The 22,730-nt window shown below is 36.3% G+C and overlaps 1 protein-coding gene across 4 annotated transcripts in view; it reads right to left on the bottom strand.

Annotated features, from left to right (window-relative positions):
• LOC131440500 (titin) overlaps window positions 1-22,730 on the bottom strand; it is a 350,616-nt gene that overhangs the window by 62,463 nt on the left and 265,423 nt on the right. For all 4 annotated transcript variants that reach the window (XM_058611823.1, XM_058611822.1, XM_058611825.1 and 1 more), the window contains 4 exons: window positions 21,117-21,276; window positions 17,430-17,599; window positions 9,497-9,620; window positions 8,841-9,001 (listed from right to left, as the gene is read on the bottom strand). In XM_058611823.1, coding sequence (XP_058467806.1) covers window positions 8,841-9,001; window positions 9,497-9,620; window positions 17,430-17,599; window positions 21,117-21,276 — 615 coding nt within the window. The remainder of the gene's footprint in view (window positions 1-8,840; window positions 9,002-9,496; window positions 9,621-17,429; window positions 17,600-21,116; window positions 21,277-22,730) is intronic.

Genomic DNA, 22,730 nt, shown 5'->3' with positions numbered 1-22,730 from the left:
CCTCAAAAAGAGAACACAAAAGTACTAATGCAAATAGTTTGTCATATTTTTTGTAAAAAACTATTCAATTTCTAAAGCACGAAGAAACGGTTTAGGAGACCTAGTTCTTTAGGTAGAACTATTGAATTCTATAAACGGTTCATTGAGACGAACTGTTTCACCCATCTCTATGTTTTGGTACAACCATAACCAGCTATGTCCATAGAGCTTGAATCTGACAATGCAGACTATGCTGAGCAGATGCCGCTGCAAAACAAGCTACATGTCACTTTATGACAAATAGTCAAAGCACATCGCGCATTCGAAATAGATTGTCAGTCTCGGAAAAGAGTCTGTCGAGCAGTTGTCATCAGAATAATTCTGATTTAGAAAACTATTTCATTGATTTCATTTGAAAAATTAAGGCGCGAAGATCGAAAACGAAAGAAAAAACAACAACAACAAATTAATACTACCGACGATGTTTTATGCCAAATTTTTCGCGAAGTATACTCTTTTTATCATAAAAACCTGTTTTAATCCACCTACAGGTGTAATGATGCCTTTCTCATATCGATCATACTATCATATATAATACTGCGATTCTTGAAAGCGTTCAAAAAATGTCAAATTATATCATTCCCGAAAAACAACGGTATTAAAAAAAATTTGTATCTATACCATAATAATGTACAATACCATTCTCCACAAATAAGCGACTAAATGCTAAAATCGGATATGTGCATCTTAGTTTGAAAAACCCGTTTAAGTATTTTTGAACGCAAAAACCGGATAAAAACATTGAGAGCCAAACCCGGACACGGATTATGCAATGCAATCTTTTTGTAAGAACCGGACAAAAAAAACTATGAATGCAAAAATCGGACCAAAACATAATTAACTGCCACTGTGGACGAGGCATGTTACAGCAACCTGATCTAAGCTGCGTTTTCACAGAAAAAAACATGATTAAAACATTTGTTTTGGAAGAACCGGTTAAGTTTTTGCATTCAAAGTTATTTTGTACGGTTCTTGCAAAAGAGATGTTTATAAACGATTCTTCCATTGCATAATCCAAGTCCGGTTTTTGCTCTCAATGTTTTTATCCGGGTTTTGCATTCAAAAATGCTTAAACGGGATTCTCATTCCCTAATCCAATTATTGCTTTCAGTCGTTAAAATGTCACAGGAGAAGGATATTAGATAGCATAAATGTCAGTAACGGTATTTTTCGCGCGCGAATTAGTATGCTCCGGTCTCAAGATGCCCGGATGCATCATAAAACATCATAATGGACTTTCCGAATGATCGTTTCAACAATATCCGATTTTAAAGTCTCGGAAAGTCTTGATTCGTAGCACTGACGGTGCCCTTATTGGAACGGCATATTCTAAACCACTGCGAACAACTGAACATTACAAAGTTTTCAGACAATAGATGTCTTCGAGCGGCTGCGTGTTCCGACGGTTGAAGCCCAACAAGGAAAAAGTGGTGATTAGTGCGACGTGTGCGTAGTTTGTGATCCAAATAGACACCAAGATCCTTTATTACAGTGACTCATTCAATACTTATTGAGGAAGTTGTGTTATCGAAAACGAGAAATTGTGACATCATTACATTTACGAACAGTTACGTACCCAGAGGGGAGGGGGTGGTTGAGGGGTCTTTTCAATATTTTAAAAGCAAGACGCTGAGGGACTCTATCAAATTCTTTCGATAAGTTGACGTAGAGAGCATCCACTTGCTGCTGCTTCTACATTTTATCGATTAAATTCGAAACGTAGTAAATCAAATTTTCGTTGTGGTAGAACGTTTTCTTACAAAACTGTGTTGTTCTCTGACGACTATGTAATGCACATAATCATATATGGCATCATCATGGAACCAAAAATTGTCATATGGATATACGGTGTATGAATTTAAATTGCATTCGAAAGACGTTTGTCCAATGAATGAAACCACTGATACATTTTCATGTTCAAATTGCGATGGAAATCATAAATTCAATTATTTGAAATGTCCTGTCAGGGAAAAAATTTTAAACGCTCGTTCGCTTAGACAACAAGTCAAATCAACGACCTTAAATTTACAGAACATACCTGAAAATAAAAAAAACGATACAAATGCCACGCCTAATTCTTCTAAGGCACTTATTTCTTCGAATTTAAAACAAAAAACAGGTACGCCTTCCAATTCGTCTTCTAACGAAAACAATTTATTGACAGGTAGATCGACCTCGTCATCATCTTCTTCTAATGTCAGTTACGCTAGTACAACAGATAGAAATCTACCACTTAATTACATTAGAAAATGTAAATAATCAAAACACAGGACCGCCTTGCAGTTCATCTTCTAACGAAAACAATTTATTAATAGGTAGACCGGCCATATCATCTTCTTCTAATGGCAGTTCTAATGGCAGTCTACCTACAAATATTCCTTCAATGCCATTCGCTTCTTTAAATGAAGTTGATTTAGGCGATATAACTGAAAATAAAATGATCTACCTACAAGATCAACTTTTTCAAATGATCATCCAAATGAATTCGACTTCATCACTTTTTGAAACATTTCAAATCGGATGGCAATTTGTAAATAATATTATAATGAATTTAAAATTTAACAGTGATGTTAAATAATTATTTGAATATTTTAAATTGGAATGCTCGATCTTTGAAATCGAGTGAAGATGAATTTTATAATTTTCTCAAAGTTCACAAAATTCATATTGCATTGTGACAGAAACCAAATGTCAAATTGAAAAGTAATCCACATGTGGTTCATCGATTTGACAGGTTTACTGGAATGGGTGGTGGAGTTGCCATTTTTGTCCAACGGCAAATTAAACATCGAATTTTACCTTCTTTCAATACTAAAGTTATTGAAAGCTTGGGAATCGAAGTTGAAACCATTCATGAAATTTATTTCATCGCTTAAGCATATTTGCCATTCCAATGCACCGGCGAACAATTAAATTTGTTTAAAGGCGATTTGCAAAAACTCACAAGATATCGACCGGAATTTTTCGTAATAGGGGACTTAAATGCTAAGCATTTCCAGTGGAATTGTATGCAAAATAACAGTAATGGTAACATACTTCATAATCAACTCTCAGCTGGTTACTTCACAGTTCTTCATCCCAGTAATCCGACTTGTTTCTCTTCCGTGAAAAACCCGTCTACAATTGATCTGGTTCTAACGGATCAAAGTCACATTTGTAGTGAACCGATTACACATGCTGACTTTGACTCAGATCATCTTCCTGTAACATTCATACTTTCCAACGAAGCTTTAATTAATCCAATTAGTTCTATATTCAACTATCATGGAGCTAATTGGTTGGATTACAGATCTCACACTGAAAATCATCGACATCGACACAGCAATTGATAATTTGAATCATTATATTATCGAAGCTAGAAATCTTTCAGTTCTCAAAGCTCAAACTAAATTAAATTCTCCTATCATCGATGACAATCTTCAACTGCTCATTCGGTTGAAGAATGTTCGTCGACGACAACGTCGACGACGTTCTCGTGATCCTGCTATGAAAAACATAGTTAAGGATTTACAAAAAGAAATGAAACACAGATTTACTCTTTTGCGAAATGAAAATTTCGCTAAAGAAGTTGAACAAATTAAACCATATTCTAAATCCTTCTGGAAACTTTCTAAGGTTCTTAAGAAACCTCAGAAACCAATTCCTGCTCTCAAGGAAGGAAATCAAATACTTCTTACAAATAGCGAAAAAGCTCAAAAACTTGCTCAGCAGTTCGAGGGTGTCCACAATTTTAATTTGAACGTTGTGAGTCCTATTGAAAATGAAGTCTCATATTTCAACTCAAGTGTTATCACAAGATAACATTATTGAGACGAATTTTGATGAAATTAAATCAATTATTAGGAAACTTAAAAACATGAAGGCTCCTGGTAATGATGGAATTTTTAATTTTCTTATTAAAAATCTTCCCGATGTTGCCTTGAGACTCCTGGTTAAAATTTTCAACAAGTGTTTTTCGTTAGCTTACTTCCCAAAAAGATGGAAGAACGCTAAAGTAATTCCTATTCTCAAACCTGATAAAAACCCAGCAGAAACATCAAGTTATCGACCAATTAGCTTACTTTCTTCTATCAGTAAACTTTTTGAAAAAATTATCTTGTTGCGAATGATGTCTCATATAAATAGGAATTCAATTTTTTTACCAGAGCTGTTTGGATTTCGTCATGAACATTCAACTACTCATCAACTTGCCAGAGTAACGAACATGATAAAAGCTAATAAATCTTCTGGGTTATCCACTGGAGTTGCTCTTCTAGACATAGAAAAAGTTTCAAAGGATTCAGAATAAAATTCTGAAAATGATTTTGAAGCGTGCACCCTGGTTTAGTACAAATGAGATACACAGACTCACAAATATAGAACCATTAGATGTCATATCACATAATATTATAAGCAAATTCCGACAAAAATCGATGCAATCTTCAATTGAATCGATTCGCTCTTTGTATTAGTTAGTAAGTTAGTATATAAGTTTCTTTTCCCCGTTACACAATACAAGTAGGTTTAGAATTTTCCCTACACAAAAATCTCAGAATTGCGTAACCAAATGATGTCCTCATGGTAATAACCAAATCATTTATATAATAGAGCTGCAAAGTCACCACTTGTGGCTGAACACGTTTTTGCACATCGTGAATCGTGAGTTGCAGCGATTTTCCATCATTGGGAAATATGCAATTGGAGAAAGATTCGTTGAAGGTTTTGGATACTGGGAAGACAAGTGAGACAGCATAGTTTTAGATGCAAAGGGGTGGTAATCCATCAGGGTCACCACCTTTCCAGCCGTCAATCGTCAAAAGCTTTCGGATGACATCCTGTAGGCTAAAAACTATGCGTGATTTGACGAGATTTTAATGAGGCAAACCACTCAAGTGCGGTTTTGACGAAGGTGGTTATTACTTAGCACACTTTGAAAAAGGAACGAGAATAGGTTAGCAGTGCCCAGTGATGTTTCAGCAGATTCACCATTGTAGCATACATTCGTAGGTATGTATACCATTCGATTTTTTTGCGGCTAGTGGTTGGATGAAGTTTTTCCGACGAGAACGTTGTTTAATTGGTACGTGATTTCCAATGATTTAAGACAATTTTTTTCTTCGCTTCGAATAATTTCAGCCCACTCGACAATTTATAATTTTTAAAGACAAGAAATAACATGGAATAAGAAAATAATTTCCAAATAGAAGTGTTTCAAATATCTAGATATAAATAGAAAATAAATAATTTGGTTGTAAATTATGAGAAAATATGTTTCAAAAAACTGATTATTGAATAAAGAGATAATTCAGCAAAATTGAAACGTCGGATAATTGAAAAAAAGAAAAGAGAAACTCCTACTTTTGTCGCTTTTTACGAAATGAAAGCAGAAACTCAGTGGATCTATTCATCGGATTTCACACGGCATCTATCAATCTCCTATTGGACACTCTAGTAACAAATGTGACATTTCAATATTGGAAAAATACTCCAAATAAGTTTCTTTAAGGCCATCGTCCAAGTACCATGCGCGCGGGTGATTTTAGGAAATTTTCGATGGCAATTTTGAAAAATATGCCAAAACCAAAAACCTACAGACCTTTGAAAAACTTTTATCAATCTGCAGGGCAAAAATGACTAAAAATTTCGGAGGATTTCCCGAGTGTTATCAAAAATAGCTCTGAAAAATGAGTGTTTTTGAGATTTTTCACAATTATTGCACACATTCAAACTGAAGCGGGTTTTCTTCATTTCATTGCAAAATTAATCTTTTTCTGTGGAAAAGTTAGAAAACTTTACAAAACTAACATTATTCCGTCCGAAAACACCGTTACGAAATAATTTGTATTTAATTTAGTACTTCCAATTCATCAAAATACAACGAAATCGGTTAAACGTAATTCGTTGATTTTTTCATGAAAAGCGTCGAAAGATTTTCCAAAAATGTGTCTGAATGTAGTCCTTGCAGCCAGAAAAAGGTTTATTCCAAAGTAAATTATCATATCATTGCATTATTTTTCCAAATAATTGTAAAAGATCACAAAACCACTCATTTTCCAGAGCTATTTTTGATAGCGCCCGGAAAATCCTCCAAATGTTTCAGCCTCTTTTGTCCTGCAGATAGATAAAAGTATTTCAAAGGTCTGTATGTTTTTGATTTTGGGTTGCTTGGCCATCCATGGAAGTTGTCCATCAATGTCAACGTCCCTTTTCGAGCAGCCTATATAACCGGGTAGTGTCGGTAGCGGTTTCCCAACTGGCTAAGAATAATACTACGGTCCACCTGTACCAGGCATTATTTTCTTCCAAGAATTGACCCACTGGTTTCCTGTTCCATGTCGTAAAAGGCCACAAAAATAGGAACTAATAAGTCAAGGTGTATTTCCGTGCCGAGGACTGAATGGCTGCAGGAGGTTAAACAATGCAGTCGTGAACGTAATAGCTTCTTGGAACCTAGTAGCTGATGGTTTGTTAAGAAAACTTAATAACCTTGGATTTCCGACTTATGGTTTTACCGACGATTATCATATATTGATGACCGGTATAAGCATTACCACTCTCTTTGATTTAATGCAGCAAGCTCTGCGATCTGTTCAACAATGGTGTTGTCAGGTTGGATTATCTGTAAATCCGGGCAAAACATCAATGGTGCTTTTTATTCATTGTAGGTCAATCACAGGAGCTCGTCCGTTACAGTTCTTCAGTTCAGAGGTCACTATGGTTGATCAAGTTAAATACGTCGGGGTTAATATTGATTCAAAACTGAATTGGTCTGATCACATTGACTTCAGGATTATAAAAGCTTGCATGGCTTTCGGCCAATGCAGACGAGCTTTTGGAAAATCATGGGGACTGCTGCTATACGCGATTCTGTGTGTAATACAATCGGCACTTCAGCGGAGAATCTGTGGTAAACGAATTTATTTTTGTTCCGACAGTCAGACAGATTCAAAAGCACTCAGTTCGAATGATTCACGGTCGAATCTAGTGATCGCATGTCGAACTCAAATTGAAGACCTTAGCATCTCAAATGCTGTTTACTTTTTAGGGGTACCCAGCCATTTTATTATTACTGGAAATGAATGGGCTGATGAGTTGGCTAGAGCTAGTGCAACGAATGATTTCGTTGGTCCGGAACCAGCTTTACCACTTTCAACTAGTTTAATAAAGCACAAGATTCGTTGCATCCAAACATGCAAGCGCCTGGCACAGCTTGCAAACTTGCGCCCAGACAAAATCATTTTTACCAGATTTAAATCTGAAAATGTCAAAGTGTCTACTGTATTTGTACTGTCATTGCAGTATTCTGGTCAGAGCTCTGACTGGACATTGCAAACTCAATTATCACATGGCTACTATTCAACGTGCTAAGTATTATTCGTGTGATTAGTGTGAATGCGATTACGGTATTTCATATCATCTGATATGTAACTATCCCGCATTGACGCAACTACGCATCCGGGTTTTTGGTTCTCCATACATGGTTGAGTCTGTGTATGCAGAGCTACAATTAAAGGATATTCTATCGTTTCTCACCCAATGTGATAAGGAGCCATAGTCAGAAGGGTTAATCGTTCTTCCTGGAGTGAATGAATGCTTTCTGTATTCTCCTTAAATAGGTTTTTAGCAGATTGTTTGGCATCCTTTATGGGGTGCCGAACTAACTTCTGCTCATACATACTGCGAATCGTTCTGCATTTCTTCAGGAATACAGAATGGTGTCGCTTTTGTAAAATCGCTAAGTCCTATCGGGGGTTGGAGGTTTTATTAACCGTGCATTTTGGCACCTGCAGGTCGTTCAGCATCCTTTCGGGGATGCAGAACGATTTATTTCTTAATGTTTTGTTCTGTTTTCCCAGTGGGCGAAGACTTCCCGATTCCCTTCCATGTTCCAAGGCACAAATCTCCAAATAACTAGGGGAACGTGTCACTTGAGCCAATTAGTTCTAAAAATAAAAGATAAAAGTATTTCAAAGGTCTGTATGTTTTTGGTATTGGAAAAATTTTCAAACTTTCCATCGAAACTTTCATAAAGCCACCCGCGCGCATGGTACTGGGACGATGGCCTTAAGCTTTTTATTTGAATAAACCCAAAAACATCCGGAAACGACAGAAAAATGAAAGGTAATATAATATTACGAAAAATTTCGACTGGTACTATTCTCATTTAAAATAACTTTTTAAAATCTAGAAAAATATTTAAACAGTCTTTGTGCAAAAAGCTATAACGTTCCTGTCTATTATTTCTCAGTCTTGACCTAGAACGCAGTATTTTTTTTTAGTTTTTTGTTGTGACATGTCAAAAATTTAAAAAGGAACCAAAAACACATAGAAAATACTACTGACTTTTTAGAGTTACTTTTTCTATATAGCCCTTCCATATAGCTTAAGCCCAAATAATTATCTATAGCATTGCCAAAGCCACCAAATCATTCGAACCGACCGTATTTAAGACACATGTTTTCCAAAGAGTTTTGCTTAGCACCTTCTCAAAAGTAAGGTTGGGGCTAAAATTGTGAATTGAAAACTCAAATTTTTGGTCATAATGAATGCATAAGATGAATTAAAATTTTTTTAAGAAAATTATTTTAAGAAAAAAAAACGTGAGTTCCGGTGAAACCGTTCTCTATTGAACTGTCAACTGTCAACTGAAAATTGGTAACAAAACTCACAAATTCAATAACAGACCCCATGGAATTTTCCTAACATTTGATATAGGTGTCTGTTTGTTTACGACCTCGGATCATCCAAGTCCCCTCTGTTCATCAATAAATTTGTACAACAACCGCAAAATAAACTATTCCGCACAGGATGGAAATACTAACCTGTAAACTTAAATTTCTAACTAGCCTCAGAGCGGGCACTTCGACCAGCTCCAGCAGGAACATTTGCGGCAGACCACCGTCGAAGCCTTCGATGCATTCAATGTGTAGCGAGTCGGAAGATTGGTTGGATATCGTACAGTTCTGTAATGCGAAAGGTCGTCCTAAAGGTAGAGGAAAGCAAACGAGTTAGTGCTAGTAAAAAGTGTGTACATAAAGATCTATAGCGGTAGGAGGTAAGTTTTTCCCCGGTTAACCCTTTGCACAAACACTTATTGCACCGGAAGGTCTTTGATGTTACCTCGAAAAGGCAATCGGCTTCTGAGGACCAGGAGCAGAAGCACCGACCACCGGTGTTTGTGCAAGAGGAGAAAACCGCGCATTTGAGGCCAGCCATCAGTCATTCTGGTTGACGGTATTCAAGGGGCAACCAAGTGTAGATTAAAAAGCAATCTAATTAAATTTTGATTTATCTTCTCGTAGCATGTTTCATTTTTTTATTTGCGTTTTCTTTTTTCAGCACTTCCAAAACGCTTCACGACAGCCCCTTGACTCTCGTTAGCAGATTTGACCGAATTAGAAGCTACGATATTTTTTTTACCGTTGTGTAATGAGCGTTACCAACACTTTATAAAGAATCTAGCACATTCATCACCTACCTGCTGCCACAACTTGGAATATACAAGGTGATTTCTGCACTCCGATGGTATTTCGCCCCCAGCAGGATATTGTTCCGTAGTCCAGATCTGATGTGGGTGTGTAATTGAGCCGCGATAAGCCAGTCTTTTGTTATCATTTTTATTACATCGTTGATCGTACATTGATGACATAATTAAACCCGCACGGATTGGAGGAGAGAGAAGCATAAATAAAACAAGGAGAGTAAAGCATAAACATGTATTAATAGATCGTAAAACATCTACCTATATAGTATTTGTATTGTTTATTTTGTCTCGTGTCGTCCATTATTTCTTTACTATCAACAAAATAAAGTCCGTAATAAATGTTAGTCGCATAAGAAGGTTAATCATGGCAGGTTTCTTCTAATGACATATATCAAAGATTACTTCATTTATCTTTTTTGATTTTAGAAGCTCTAACCTCTATTAAACGTCTCATTCCGTTTCAGCTCGAATCTGAAAAGTTCTCTAATTTGGAAAATTAAATCTTTTTTAGGTATTAACCTTGTTTGGCACATTTTAGTCTAAGACGAAACGTAAAGAAAATGAAAACTAAGAAAACACTTAGACACCTGACAACTGAGGGGGGGCTGCTTTTGTTCCAAAATGGACCAGTTTTTGATTCGCTGATTTTGATGTTGCTTCCCGCACATTGTGAAAAGAAAAAACTTTTGCAGGGTACGCGATCAATGATGCCAAGTATAAAGAAAATCATGTATAATTTTAACTCACCAATGAAAACGAACATTTTCAGAGAATGTTTCGCTTTTTTCAATCTCATTTGTAATAAATGTTTATAGTGGCAGCACTGTGTAATTAACGTCAGCATCAAACCGTTTTTCTCTTTAGTGAATTAAAGTGTAACCAAAAAAGATTTGTTAAATTAGTGTAAACTCGAAAGTGTGACTAGTTTTACGAGAAGAATGAACTGTTGTATTCCACACTGTGGTTGCACTAAGCATTTCTATCCAAACTTAACTTTTTCCGGTTTCCAAAAGATCCGGTAATACGTCAACAATGGATTCGATTTTGCGTCCAACATGAGATATTTCGTGTTTTGTCATCAAAGCTCAATTAATTGTTTCTAAGCATTAAAATATAATAAAAAAATGCATTTACCAACATATTTTTCATGCTTATTTCAAATCAAAAACCGAGTTTAAAAATTCAAATTTAATAAATGTTTCTTTCTTAGCATAAAGTTATTAAAAAAATCTGCAAATATGGCTACACTGTAGCCGATACGTTGGTACACTCAAATAAAAATCCACGTTCGATTTACTTGAAAAATCACATAAAATGGTTTCAAATGTCAAATTGAAATTTTTACGTGACGAAAATGAATGTTATATGAACATCCCCTAAAGTGACTATCACATAGGGTTTACGTGAATTGACCAAACGTCAAACAATCTACGTGAATTTCCGGTGCTACGTGAATTGACCAAACGTCAAACAATCTACGTGAATTGCCGGTGTGAAAAACCCGAATTTGAAAATTGCGAGCAGTGGCCCTCAAAATGTAAGTAGTGTAAATATTTGCGAGAAATGTTATTTAATTACAATTTTCTACTACATCGACCGGACCATTCCAATATGAAAGTTTCATGTGTTCGACTGGATCCAGTGCCTGCGTGCGTCCGGAAGTGTGTCCGCTCCTGCCGAATGCTTCAAACAGGCCGTTGGTGCACCGAAAAACGGGTCCAAAATCGTTATGAAGCTAGAGACACTGGGCCCATGTAATGCGACCTCAACCTGCATCGGTTGTGTTGTGGGAGTTCTCGGATCTCGACTTCGGCTTCGGTTGTATGTTGGATGGCAGTGACAACAAAAACGATTTCTGGCGGCTTGTCGATTCGAGCTCCCACAACGTTATCAGTGGCTTTTTATTTTTAGCCATTGCAATTCCATGCTAATTTTCTCAAACAAACGTTTTATTTTCATAGTATTTTTAATTTCATAGATTTATATAAAAATCTGAAATATCTCCCTTTTGATTTCAACCAGTATAAAAAATATTAATTTTCTGGTATCTAAATTTGGTATGAACTGATAGGTAAATGTGATATGAACAGTACATTATCTGATACAAACAAACCTGAAATAGTTATAAGATCATGTAAAAAATAAATGTATCTCATTTAATGTAATTTATAATAGCAACTCGCTTGATAAAAACAGTGTTTAGATTAACTAATGAATACCAACATACTAATATGATATTCGAAATGTATTAGGTTTAAAGTACTATGTATTGTGGATGCCACGGCGAAGAAAAACTTATGTATATTGCCTATGAAATAAAGGTATTTATGAAAAAAAGAACAGTACATTACATTTTACCTATGAAATACGTAACTCTTACTGGATTATGCATTAAACGGCTTTTAAATGCCAGTCCATTAGAATAGTGAATGTGAAAAGTAGGGTGGAAAATATTCACATAACTTTTCACGTAAGTATAACATGATTATTATTTTGAGTGTATTTATTCCACAGGGTGAAAATGACGAGAAGGATGATTCGGAAGGAAGAATAAGAAGCCAGTTGTCAGGTCTTGTCTTAGGGTATAGGGACCGTGCACGATAACAAGCAGCGCCATTAGTGGCGAATAGGCGAAAAAACTCTACCATAGCTTAACACTGTTACCATATGTTCACGCTGAATAAAATAGTCAAAAATCTGTTTTAATACAACATAGTGATGTAATGATCCTTTTCTCACATCAATCATATTCTCATATTTATTACTGTAGTATACTATTAAAAATATTTCTCTACGATTCTTAAAATAAACCAAAGAGATTGTTTGTGCATTAACTAGTATAGCCTACAGAATGAAACAGTTCTCTGACATCGATGGGAAAACGAAGTGAGTTTCACTATTGTAGGTATTTCGGGCACTAGAACCCGAGAACGTATAATCGAAGTTGGTTCGTATGGCCATCAACTAACATGACTTTAATTGCAACCGAAAAATATGCTTAATTTTCGGTTGGAGCATAAGATCTTTCATTTGAAGGAATACCGGACTAAGTGTAAAAGTAAGTGAGATCCTATTTTGAGTGTATGACTATTATCTGCCGTCGTTATTCGAAAACCGGGAATACTTTCGAGACCAATTTAGAAAACTTTTTACTTTTTTCGTTTCTACTCTTCAAGTGACGGTACACAATTTTTAACACACTTTGCCCTATCATTCCGGAACCGAAAGTCGGATCCGGATGAAATTCTAGAATTCCGTGTAACATAGAACAATGAGACCTTTCATTTGAACTAAGTTGGTCAATATCGTTAAGTCATTTTCGAGAAACACAAACACAGATACATTGCTCAGCTCGACGAACTGAGTGGAATGGCATATGACACTTGGTCAATTTTTACTAGTCGATTTTCAAGTGATTGTATAACCTTTCTATATGAGAAAAGGCAAAACAGTTCAACGTTTCAATAATACGATTATTTGTTGTTAGTTTCGTGACTCGTATTTTCAATATACGTCAAACTGGCTACTCGTGAGTTTGCTAGCATTTTTACGATTGCAATTTATTTTCTTCCTCCATTCTAAGAGTATGGACCATCCTGCGTATTATTTGAACTTTTAGTTAAAATTTGACAGTCGGGCAGTTATTTTTTATCGAGTAGTTAAATTTATCTAAAACTGCGGCCCATTTCCAAATTTGACGGATGGAAAGTTATTTGGGTCTATTTTGCTCTGAAAATAAAGTAATAGCAAGTGGTGTAATAATTGCAATTCAGTGAAAGTAAGAATAACTTCGAGATAAACTTACTTCATTTAAAAAATATTTAAACTTTTAGGGGTATTTTCTATGAGAGAAAGTATAAAAAGAAATTACACAGAAGCCACAGAAGTTTGAGTTTGAGTGAATATGACAAATATTATACATAAATCCAACTGCAATGACAAAAAATGACATGGCCGTATTTAGATACAAAATGAATAATTCGACTCAAACTTAAATAGTCAGTCGATGTTGAACAATCGTTCGCACCACACGCGAATAGTTCCTGGGTTTGGAAAAAATCCGCAGAGAAAATACGCTAGAAAGTACTTTCAAACTCAGTTTACAAGTTTTGCTATGGTAGCATTATTTTTTCCACTCGCCGCCTCGTGCGCTGTCGTCGCCGAACCACTAAACCACGCCCTCGTGCACGGTCCCTATACAATACACAAACGAGATTTAGCTGGACAGTTGAAAGTTCAGGTTCTGTGCACCATTTGTTCACAATATTTCGACGTTGTTCTGATGAATGCCCAAGTATTTCAGATCAAACTGATGGAATCTTGCAAACGGCTACACTAGTGGGGAAAAACAAGACTCAGTCTTGAAAATTGACAGTTTCTCAATTATTGCGAAATAGAAGCTATTTTCGACTGCGAACATACTTTCTCCGACTTTTTGAATATTGGATCAAATAATACTCTCTATTTTTTTTTTATTGTATAGTCTTATCTCCTTAAATTTTATTTTGTGAATTATATTCCCAGTTATTTAATGTGAAAATATGCGAACGCATCCCACATTCTTCAAATGATCTGGCCTAGCAATAACTGTGGTTTTGATGTAGAATTTTGTATTGTCCACATAGGCGAAGTTTCATTTACGTTATTGGTTAAATTTGTTTTTTTTTGTAATCACTTAAATAGTTTCTTGTCAATTTCTGATCGTGAGACTGTCGGTTACAGTTTCTTCAAAAGGAAATAGTGTAAAGCAGCTAACACTTGTTCAATATCGGCATGTCCCCAATTGCTACAGAACTGTTATTTTTGTTGGATATGTTAGACTATTAATTTCACAAGTTTTTGTAACAAATTGTGAATTATGTTCATATTACGGCTTGTGAAACATACAAAAAAACTGAAAAGATTAAGCTCCATGGCTCGGGTTTTTTAACTGACTGACCAATTACTTAATTCGAGCAGTTTCATTCCTGTGAAACAATCAAACAAGAAACTTGTACATCCATCGTTGCGAGTAGAGTTAAGAAACACAATAAGGAGTGTACCGATAAGTAGTTAGCAACATTCAAACAGTTATTACTCTGAAATGGCTTAATTTTTTGCAGCGTGTTTTGCGAAGATATGTTTGTTTACATGTCAATAACAGCTGCGCAATCGATTGGTGTCGGTACGGTTTATCGTTTCAATGATGAGTCGAATTGATCCGGAAACGCGAAAGAAAATTCTGCACACTTGGTGCTCAGAAAGTGGTGTCACGTACAACGAAATTGCAAAACGGGTGAAAGTGCACCACACCAGTGTCAAAAGTATTATCGAGAAGTTCGGTAAGACCCTTTCCATTAAGGATTTGCCCCGATCCGGTAGGAAAACGGGTCCCAGCCAGCCCGGCCGGGACTTAAAAGTGGTTGAGTACATCAGGAAAAACCCATCGGCGTCGACGCGGAATTTGGCCAAGCAGTTCAACACCAGCATCGGAATGATTCAAAGGATCAAAGTTCGGAACTCCCTGAAAACGTACCAGAAACAGAAGGTGCCGAAAAAGTCCCTGGTACAGCAAGTTCACGTGATATCGAGGTGGTTGACGAGTTTGGGATCGCTGAAAATGATACTAATAGAGAAATACAAAGGCGTATTTTTGAAGGAATCGGGTGTTCTTTGGACTCAGAAAAAGCCATCGATCAAAAACAGTACGCCACCATACGAAATTGGTCATATTCAAAACGCTTTCAAGACTAGTTAATTTTTTGTCAGGAAATTTGGATTATGCTGACTATGAGGATCAACGCGCTTTTTGTGTTTTTGAAAGAAACATACAACCAGCTATCTATGACGGAGTGCAGATGAAAGACGGAACGTGGAGATGGTGTAAGACCCACAAATTGCAACAGCTGATTTGAGAACCACCTAGCGTACGATGGACATGTCATCAGACTACCGGATGCCAGCTCTGTGAAAATGGCTCTAGAATCAGAACCGGTTGGATCAAGAAGATAAAGACAATAAAGAACATTACACTCTTAGGAAAAATGAAACTTACACTTGACGTAAATTTTGGCGTAATTTCTCGAGTAATGACTTAATATTTCATTTTTTGCATGTGAACATAAATTTTGTGTCTGTTTCGATATCATCTTCATCTACATTAGCTGTAACGATAATGATATGATTCAATTTTACATGTTTTGAATTGTACATAAATTAAGGTCAATTGCAACACTCCTTTTACGTACATCTATAGAGATGTAAATGTACACGATTTTTACTAAATGTATATAATACAGATAAGAAAAAAACTTGCGCAACTTTGTATTATCAGCACTCAACGAGCAAACTGGCCTAGTACGGAAAAAACTGATAAATTAAATCGAAGAAATAAAAATTTTCGAAAATTACCACAGAGACATAACACGATGTTTTCATTTATTCCAATTTCGTTTAGTCATTTCACGACTTCCATACATAATGTTGACTTAAATATAACGACTAGTGGAAATTTTGCAGTATGGGTGTAGATTTCTACACTTATTGGTACATCCATCATTTTTACCTCATGTATAGATATTATAAACGGGGAGGGGCTGGGAGTGCATCAGGGTATCTTACAAGTGAACGACTGGATGATGGAGTGGATTGTCAGCCAAATTAACAAACAAACCATCAGGCAAGTTTAAGCTGGTACAGCGAAATTCTTTTTTATATGGCCGGATGTTTTTGCTGGAAGGCGCGGGGTCCTCAAAACCCATTTTGGTCTTCTTAACAACAGTAATAAAAAATATAATAATCAATTTCGGATCCAGTGTAAGTCTACCTGCATCCCCTGGTAATGCATTAAACTGATGGTGGCTTTACACATACATACATACATACATACATACATAAACTTCCAGAGAAGATTCGGTGTGTATGAATCATATATTTATTAGGAAATTGGTAGCTTTTCGTGCGGCATACTTCGGAACGTAGAGGGTAAATGTTGGAAAGGCGCCCCTAATAAGACGTATTACGTCAAAAATAAAAATTCATACTATATCGTATTCGTGTATTTTCATAACTCAATCAATTTAACCTTATAATTCTCCGTTTCACAAGTTGAGCACGAATATAAAGTATCTTAATAATGAAACGGCTTCCCTTTCCAATCACGTTAATTTAATTGCTAGTTAAGTTATCACCGACACTGTGCACACATCCTCGACATTGTCTGATTTTGTTTATGCTAACCCAAACTCATTGATGAACAACAATAAACCATTCTTTTCGCGCCTGGAGGTTGCCAGTAGAACATTTGCACCAATGGTACGATAATGAACTTACAGACTCTGATGCTGCCATTTCCTGAGTTGGTTGCGAATTAAAAGCGACGTTTGAAAGAAGTCTGGTCACACAATAGGAAAGAAAGTATTATAATAAGAAAGCCCTGGAAGGATAATAATAAGGATAGAGAAAAGGGTAGTTTACCCGGTAAAAAATAATCGAATGAATTAAGTACTGAGAAAAGGCGGACTTCAAAAGAGTGTGAAACTGTCGAAGGACTGTGGGCCACGTAGCCAAAGAAAAGGGAAGTTTTTGTGCTGTTTTGCCGTCGCATTTTTTTCATCGGTTCGTTTGCCTCACCGAAGCTTGTGCTATAATATTCATTCATTTTACTTATGTACAAAAAAAAAAGAATGGAGCTAATTCTTTGCTGAAGTTCGATTGAAACTTGAAAGGGCGGTCCGATTTTTCAGTAATTTGATTTTCTATTTTTAGTCAACAGCAGTGAAACTTTTCGAGATGTTTTTTAATTAGAAAGAAGACAATTTATGCTAGATTTTCTAATAGTTCCGTACGTGGAGAGCCTGTCGCCGAGATAATTAACTGTCATTCTTCTCATGTATCTTCCTCGGTCTAGTCGGAAAAAAATCTCAGTTGTGGGAAGGGAAAAACGTACCTCGCTCGAATGTAGCCTCGCCGGTAGCTCTGTTTGCTCACCAGATGAGTTGAAAGTCCAATGAAAGGATTCTGCCGGCGGAGATGCATCTACCTCGCACTTGAGCTGCAGCGTTTCGTGCTTGAGTGCACCGAGCAGCTCTTCACGGTCCGTTGCGCATACTGGTGCATCTGAAATAGAAATAACCGAACCGACAATATAACGACTGAACCATGAATAGACCTGGAACTGAAGGAGAAAAATACTATTCCGGAAAAAAACGACTGAAACGGTTTCAGAACCGCTATTAGTCGAAGAGTTTTAATGCGTAATACACATACAATGACAGATCATGAAATTTGAAACGAAACCTTGCGTTTTAATTGCTTGAGGGCATAAATGTTTTTTCTTTTTTTTTTGACCATGTAGAGTTTCGCATGCGAAATTCCTTTTACGATGTTTTGAGCGATTTCAAATCGAACTTAGGTCTGTTACCGAAGAAGGGAACATTTTGCCCACCATAGTACGCTGTCCTTCACCGTAATGTCTTTCCTACAAGTGAGGAACAGTGCGGAGTTAAATTTCAATTTGAAAATTGTTTTTTTCCTGCTTGAATTGCACACCAATTAAGGTGATTTGCCCATAGGAGGCACATTAGGTAAGATGTGCCACGTTAATTGGCCTACCTAAGGCCTAAACTAACACGAAGCATAGTTCAAGCACCGGTTTCTGTATAACGAAAAAATCACGAGCTTTTCACCCCTCTTCAACTATAAGAGTCAGAAAATTCTACCTAATTTGTGTGTTGGAAATGTTAGCGGTTTTTTTTCGTATAACAGTAGCTTAATTTGCTTCGTAAGTGTCACGATTTGCTGTGTCGGTTTAAAGCCACATTCAGTAAAATAAACAAATTACCCTTGCTCCCCTTGCTGTTAAATGACATATATTGAATGAAAATTATCATCGATTAGAAACTTCGTTTGAATACGTTAATTTGTATACGAGTCAGGTGTAATTTAATGTCAAATTCTTATCCAAACTTTCGGTTCCAGAATTACAGGACTAGGAGATGAAACCTACGTCAAGGCTGACTTCGGGCAAATCCCAGGTCAAAAAATTTACTTGGCAACGGCTCGGGGGGATGTTCCAGCCAAATTTAAATTTGTTTTGCCGACAAATTTGCAAGAAAATTTATGATTTGGCAGGGCATTTGCAGCTGTGGCAAAAAAAACAAAATTTTTCGTTATAAATAAGACAATGACATCGGAACTATACCAAAAAGAATATTTCCAAAAACGAATTTTGCCGTTCATTCGATCCCACGACCATCCCGTAATGTTTTGGGCAGATTTGGCAAGCTGTCATTACAGCAAAGTCGTTCAAGAATTGTATGCAGAGAAAAGGATCCAATTTGTTCCGAAAAACCATAACCCACCCAACTGCCCCCAGTTCCGCCCTATTGAGAAGTAATGGCCAAGCATGGAGAGGAGACTCAAGACAAAGGGAAAGGTTGTCAAAGACATCAATCAGATGACGACCTGGTGGAATAAGATAGCTAAAACGATGGACGAAGAAGGTGTGCGCCGCCTAATGAGCCGTGTTGCAGGAAAAAATCGAGAATTCCTTCGAAACCGTGACGAATAATTTTATCCGTATTTTTTCTTGAATGTATGAAGAAAACGCTACATTTGTATAAAAAGAGATCTTGAATTCAATAACAAATAACTGAAATACAGGCAATTGTCTTTGTTCCAATTTTATCTGAAGCAAGCTTTAGTTTTCTTCATTTTTTTAGACTCTAATGAAAGGTCTCATGATTCCAAAGGCTGCTGTTGATTTTTATCCGGATTCTACTTTCTTTCCCGGAGCTATAGAGAATCATGTTCAAAATTAGAAACCGCAAACAGGGCAAAAAACGGAAAAAATCATCTAAATTTAACTCAAAACTGTTTTGCAAAAACGTACTTCGTAACACATGCGAAAAACATCTAAACAATTTGCAAGCAGATTCAACAAGACTGTCCTTTTTAGCTTTTTAATGACTGTCCTTTTTAGCTTTGACACTTCTCATAAGTTTTTGGCTAATAAACTTGTTAATAAAACCAATTTCAATTTTGTTTTCTTTGTGCTGTCCTTCAGTAATGATGGTGATAGATAAATAGAAATAAATTTTCTGATTTTAATAAAAAATTAGTTGTCAATGAGAATTTCGTGATGGATTGATTCACCAAATAAACACATTCTCTAAAAATAAAAGTTTTTTTCAGCAAAGTAAACTCTCAATTTTAACTAATTTTTTAGTTATTTTGGAAATTTTGTTGTTGAAATCAACTTATTCAAAAACAGTAATACGAATTAGGCGAAGAGCTAATTTCGATCGTTCCGTGTATATAAAACGAAGGGATATTTTAATGAATAATAAGAAGTAACATTTAAATCTGATGAAAAGTTACTGTTCAATGTTGACTTTTGACAGTCAACCGAAGTCATCAAGGGACAATGGTACATAGAAAATCAACCACGGCAAAAATCCGAAGAGGACATAAAACAAATCCGAAGAGGGTCGACTTGCTGATGAGCACAGCAACCTTCTTTACGGCGATAACTAGCTGCACATAGTGAAAACCATTGCAATACTAATACTGATATTTAAAGACTTTGCTTAAATAGTAGCGACGAAAGTTTCATCTACTCGGATCGATGTGCAAAAGTATTTCTAATCAGCAGATGTAGTGACATCGAAAATTTTCCTCAAACCTTACCACTATTTATATGATATTATTTTTCGAATTTCGAATTTGTACGTTCATATTTAAAACGTAGTCCCACGTCAAAACTTTCACAAGACTAGAAAATTTTCGAAAGATTTTTGCGAGATTGGGAAATATTTAAAAAAATGTGTTTGAGTTCAACACAGCATCCGCATCTGTAATAGATTTTTTTGCACGTTGTTTTTTGCAGGTATTCAGAGAAATGATTTAATTGTCGTTCAATAACAACTCTGCTTCATAAGAATGTGTCCGAACACAATTAATTATTTCATCATCGGAATTTTGAGGGAAGCAGTATGGTACACCAGTCCGATTGTTGCATTGCTACAGCCCACCAATACTGATAATTCAATTTGTAATCCTTACTTGTTTCTCTTCGAACAACAGCCCACATTATAAAGCTGTACAATTGACAATCGATCAATCGAACACGAGGTGCGTGAAATTACACTATTCCATAGTCAATCTCAGAAAAAAAATAACACACATACAAATTAACACTCAATTGGGACCGTTGGCTGGAACAGTTACCGATTAAACGCCAGATTCGACGGCTGTCGACCAAGTGACAGCAATGTTACATTTCCAATGATGTGCTGCATTGTCCTACAGTATTCGTATTCGATGATTTTTTTTTGTTACATCGCAACGTTTGAAATCGGTATTTAAATTGGATTGCCGCTTCAAAAATTCCAATGAATGGTCGAGGCATTCTGACACTTTAATTAGAGCACATTTCACCAACGGAAGTTTCCGCTTTCTATTATACTTCTATTTTGGTGTTCCTTCAAAAGTACTTTTCCGAATAATTCTCAAGGCGACCTCGAATGGATCAACACAAATTTTATTATTTCGATGTCTTAACCAGAAGGGGAAAATCGGGATAATAAAGGTAAGCGAAACAAAAAAAAATAGAAAAATGGTTGAAAGTACTTACAACGAACTCGTAGAGTAACATGGTTGCTGGTTCCCCGCCCCTCCGTGTTGGCCGCCATGCACGTGTAGTCACCAGCCAAAATTCGAGAAACACCTTGCAGTGCCAGCGAGTGATCCGAAAGAATAACACCTGCTGTGACGTTGTGATGTAGCTCGTTTCCCTGGAGATGAAAAATGAAAAGTATGCTTGTACAACGACAGACACATTTCGCAGAAACAATTTTTATTCTGATCTTTTTTATTACACTAAGAAATTTTTCAAGCGAAGCGGTCCGATGCCTCGTATTTAATGGTATATTTTCAACCTCCAAAACTGCGGATTTGAGAAATGTTGATATTTTGAAAAAAAAATTCTATTTGCTATCGTTGCATTATGATTCCATAATTTCTAGCTATCAATGACACTGCGACTTTCTCTAATCGTTGTTATGCCTTATTATCAATTGTTGAATTGATTAGTGTTAAAATAAAATTACATTTTATTACATATTTCTCAATAACTAGCATTACACCTATGGTACATTTCTTCTAAAGCACTTGGAGTCACAAGTAATGCGGTAATCTGACAAATTTAGATGTACTTGCATATAAGTCCTATATAGATTTTCCCCATTTTTGAGATGGCTTGACGAATGAAGTCAATACTTTCGGATCACATTGCCGTTTCAACCTTCTGAGCGAACGGACGTGATTTGGATTTACTGCGAAAGCATTGAAAACCAGTGCCGTGTGTGATAAAGTAATCGGACGATCGAAACAATATTGTGTAATAGACAATAGTGCTTTTTCTTTTGACAGGTTTTTTTGCACATTAAACACTGGAGCAGTGCATTATTGTGAGCGGTCGATCGAAACGGTACCGTTACTCGGTTATTGTTTCGCCGATCAAGGCCAAGTGTGCGGATTATAATTAAGCGTGCTTTTTCCTCTCGGAGGTTTTTTGCACACCATCAAAGCGGCGATACGACGATCTACGAAGTCCAGCTTGGTGTCCCCCGTTGGATCTTGAGTTAAGTACTGTTACACCCAAACCTCCATTTACGTACCTTATATATGTATGTATGTATGCTTGCACACTCTCCCATCTGCATATATGTGTATATATTTATATATATAAATGGTTGCTTTCACTTCACCAATATTTATATGTATAAAGAAAAACAAATATTTGCACACATGCGTACGTATATTAATACATATATACATATATAAGGTACGTAAATGGAGGTTTGGGTGTACTTCGTTTATTTTAATTTCTTTATTTGACCATTATATTTCCCCCCGAATCATTTGTTTCTGCGCGGAAGTAGTTCCGAAACATGTCTAATTTGAACCCTGACACCCCCCCCCCCACCCCCCCCCTCCCGATGATCAAATGGAGACTTTCCTTGACTGTAAAAAGTCACGCATAAAAAGCTATCCTGGTGGGCTCGCACAACCGGCCGGGCCTTACGCGGTCTATTTCCGGAGCAAATCAAAGGAAAAAATTGGAAAATGAATATTTTGAAAATATCGCGGGACCTGACTTCGCTGATATAATACCATCAAAAGTATTGATAGAATACGTCCAGACATGCTCAGGGTCCTGTTTACCAGCTCAAAACAGGCTAATGAG

Source organism: Malaya genurostris, chromosome 1 (assembly GCF_030247185.1).
Source record: "Malaya genurostris strain Urasoe2022 chromosome 1, Malgen_1.1, whole genome shotgun sequence".
NCBI lineage: Eukaryota > Metazoa > Arthropoda > Insecta > Diptera > Culicidae > Malaya > Malaya genurostris.
This window is presented reverse-complemented; position numbering and strand designations above follow the sequence as displayed.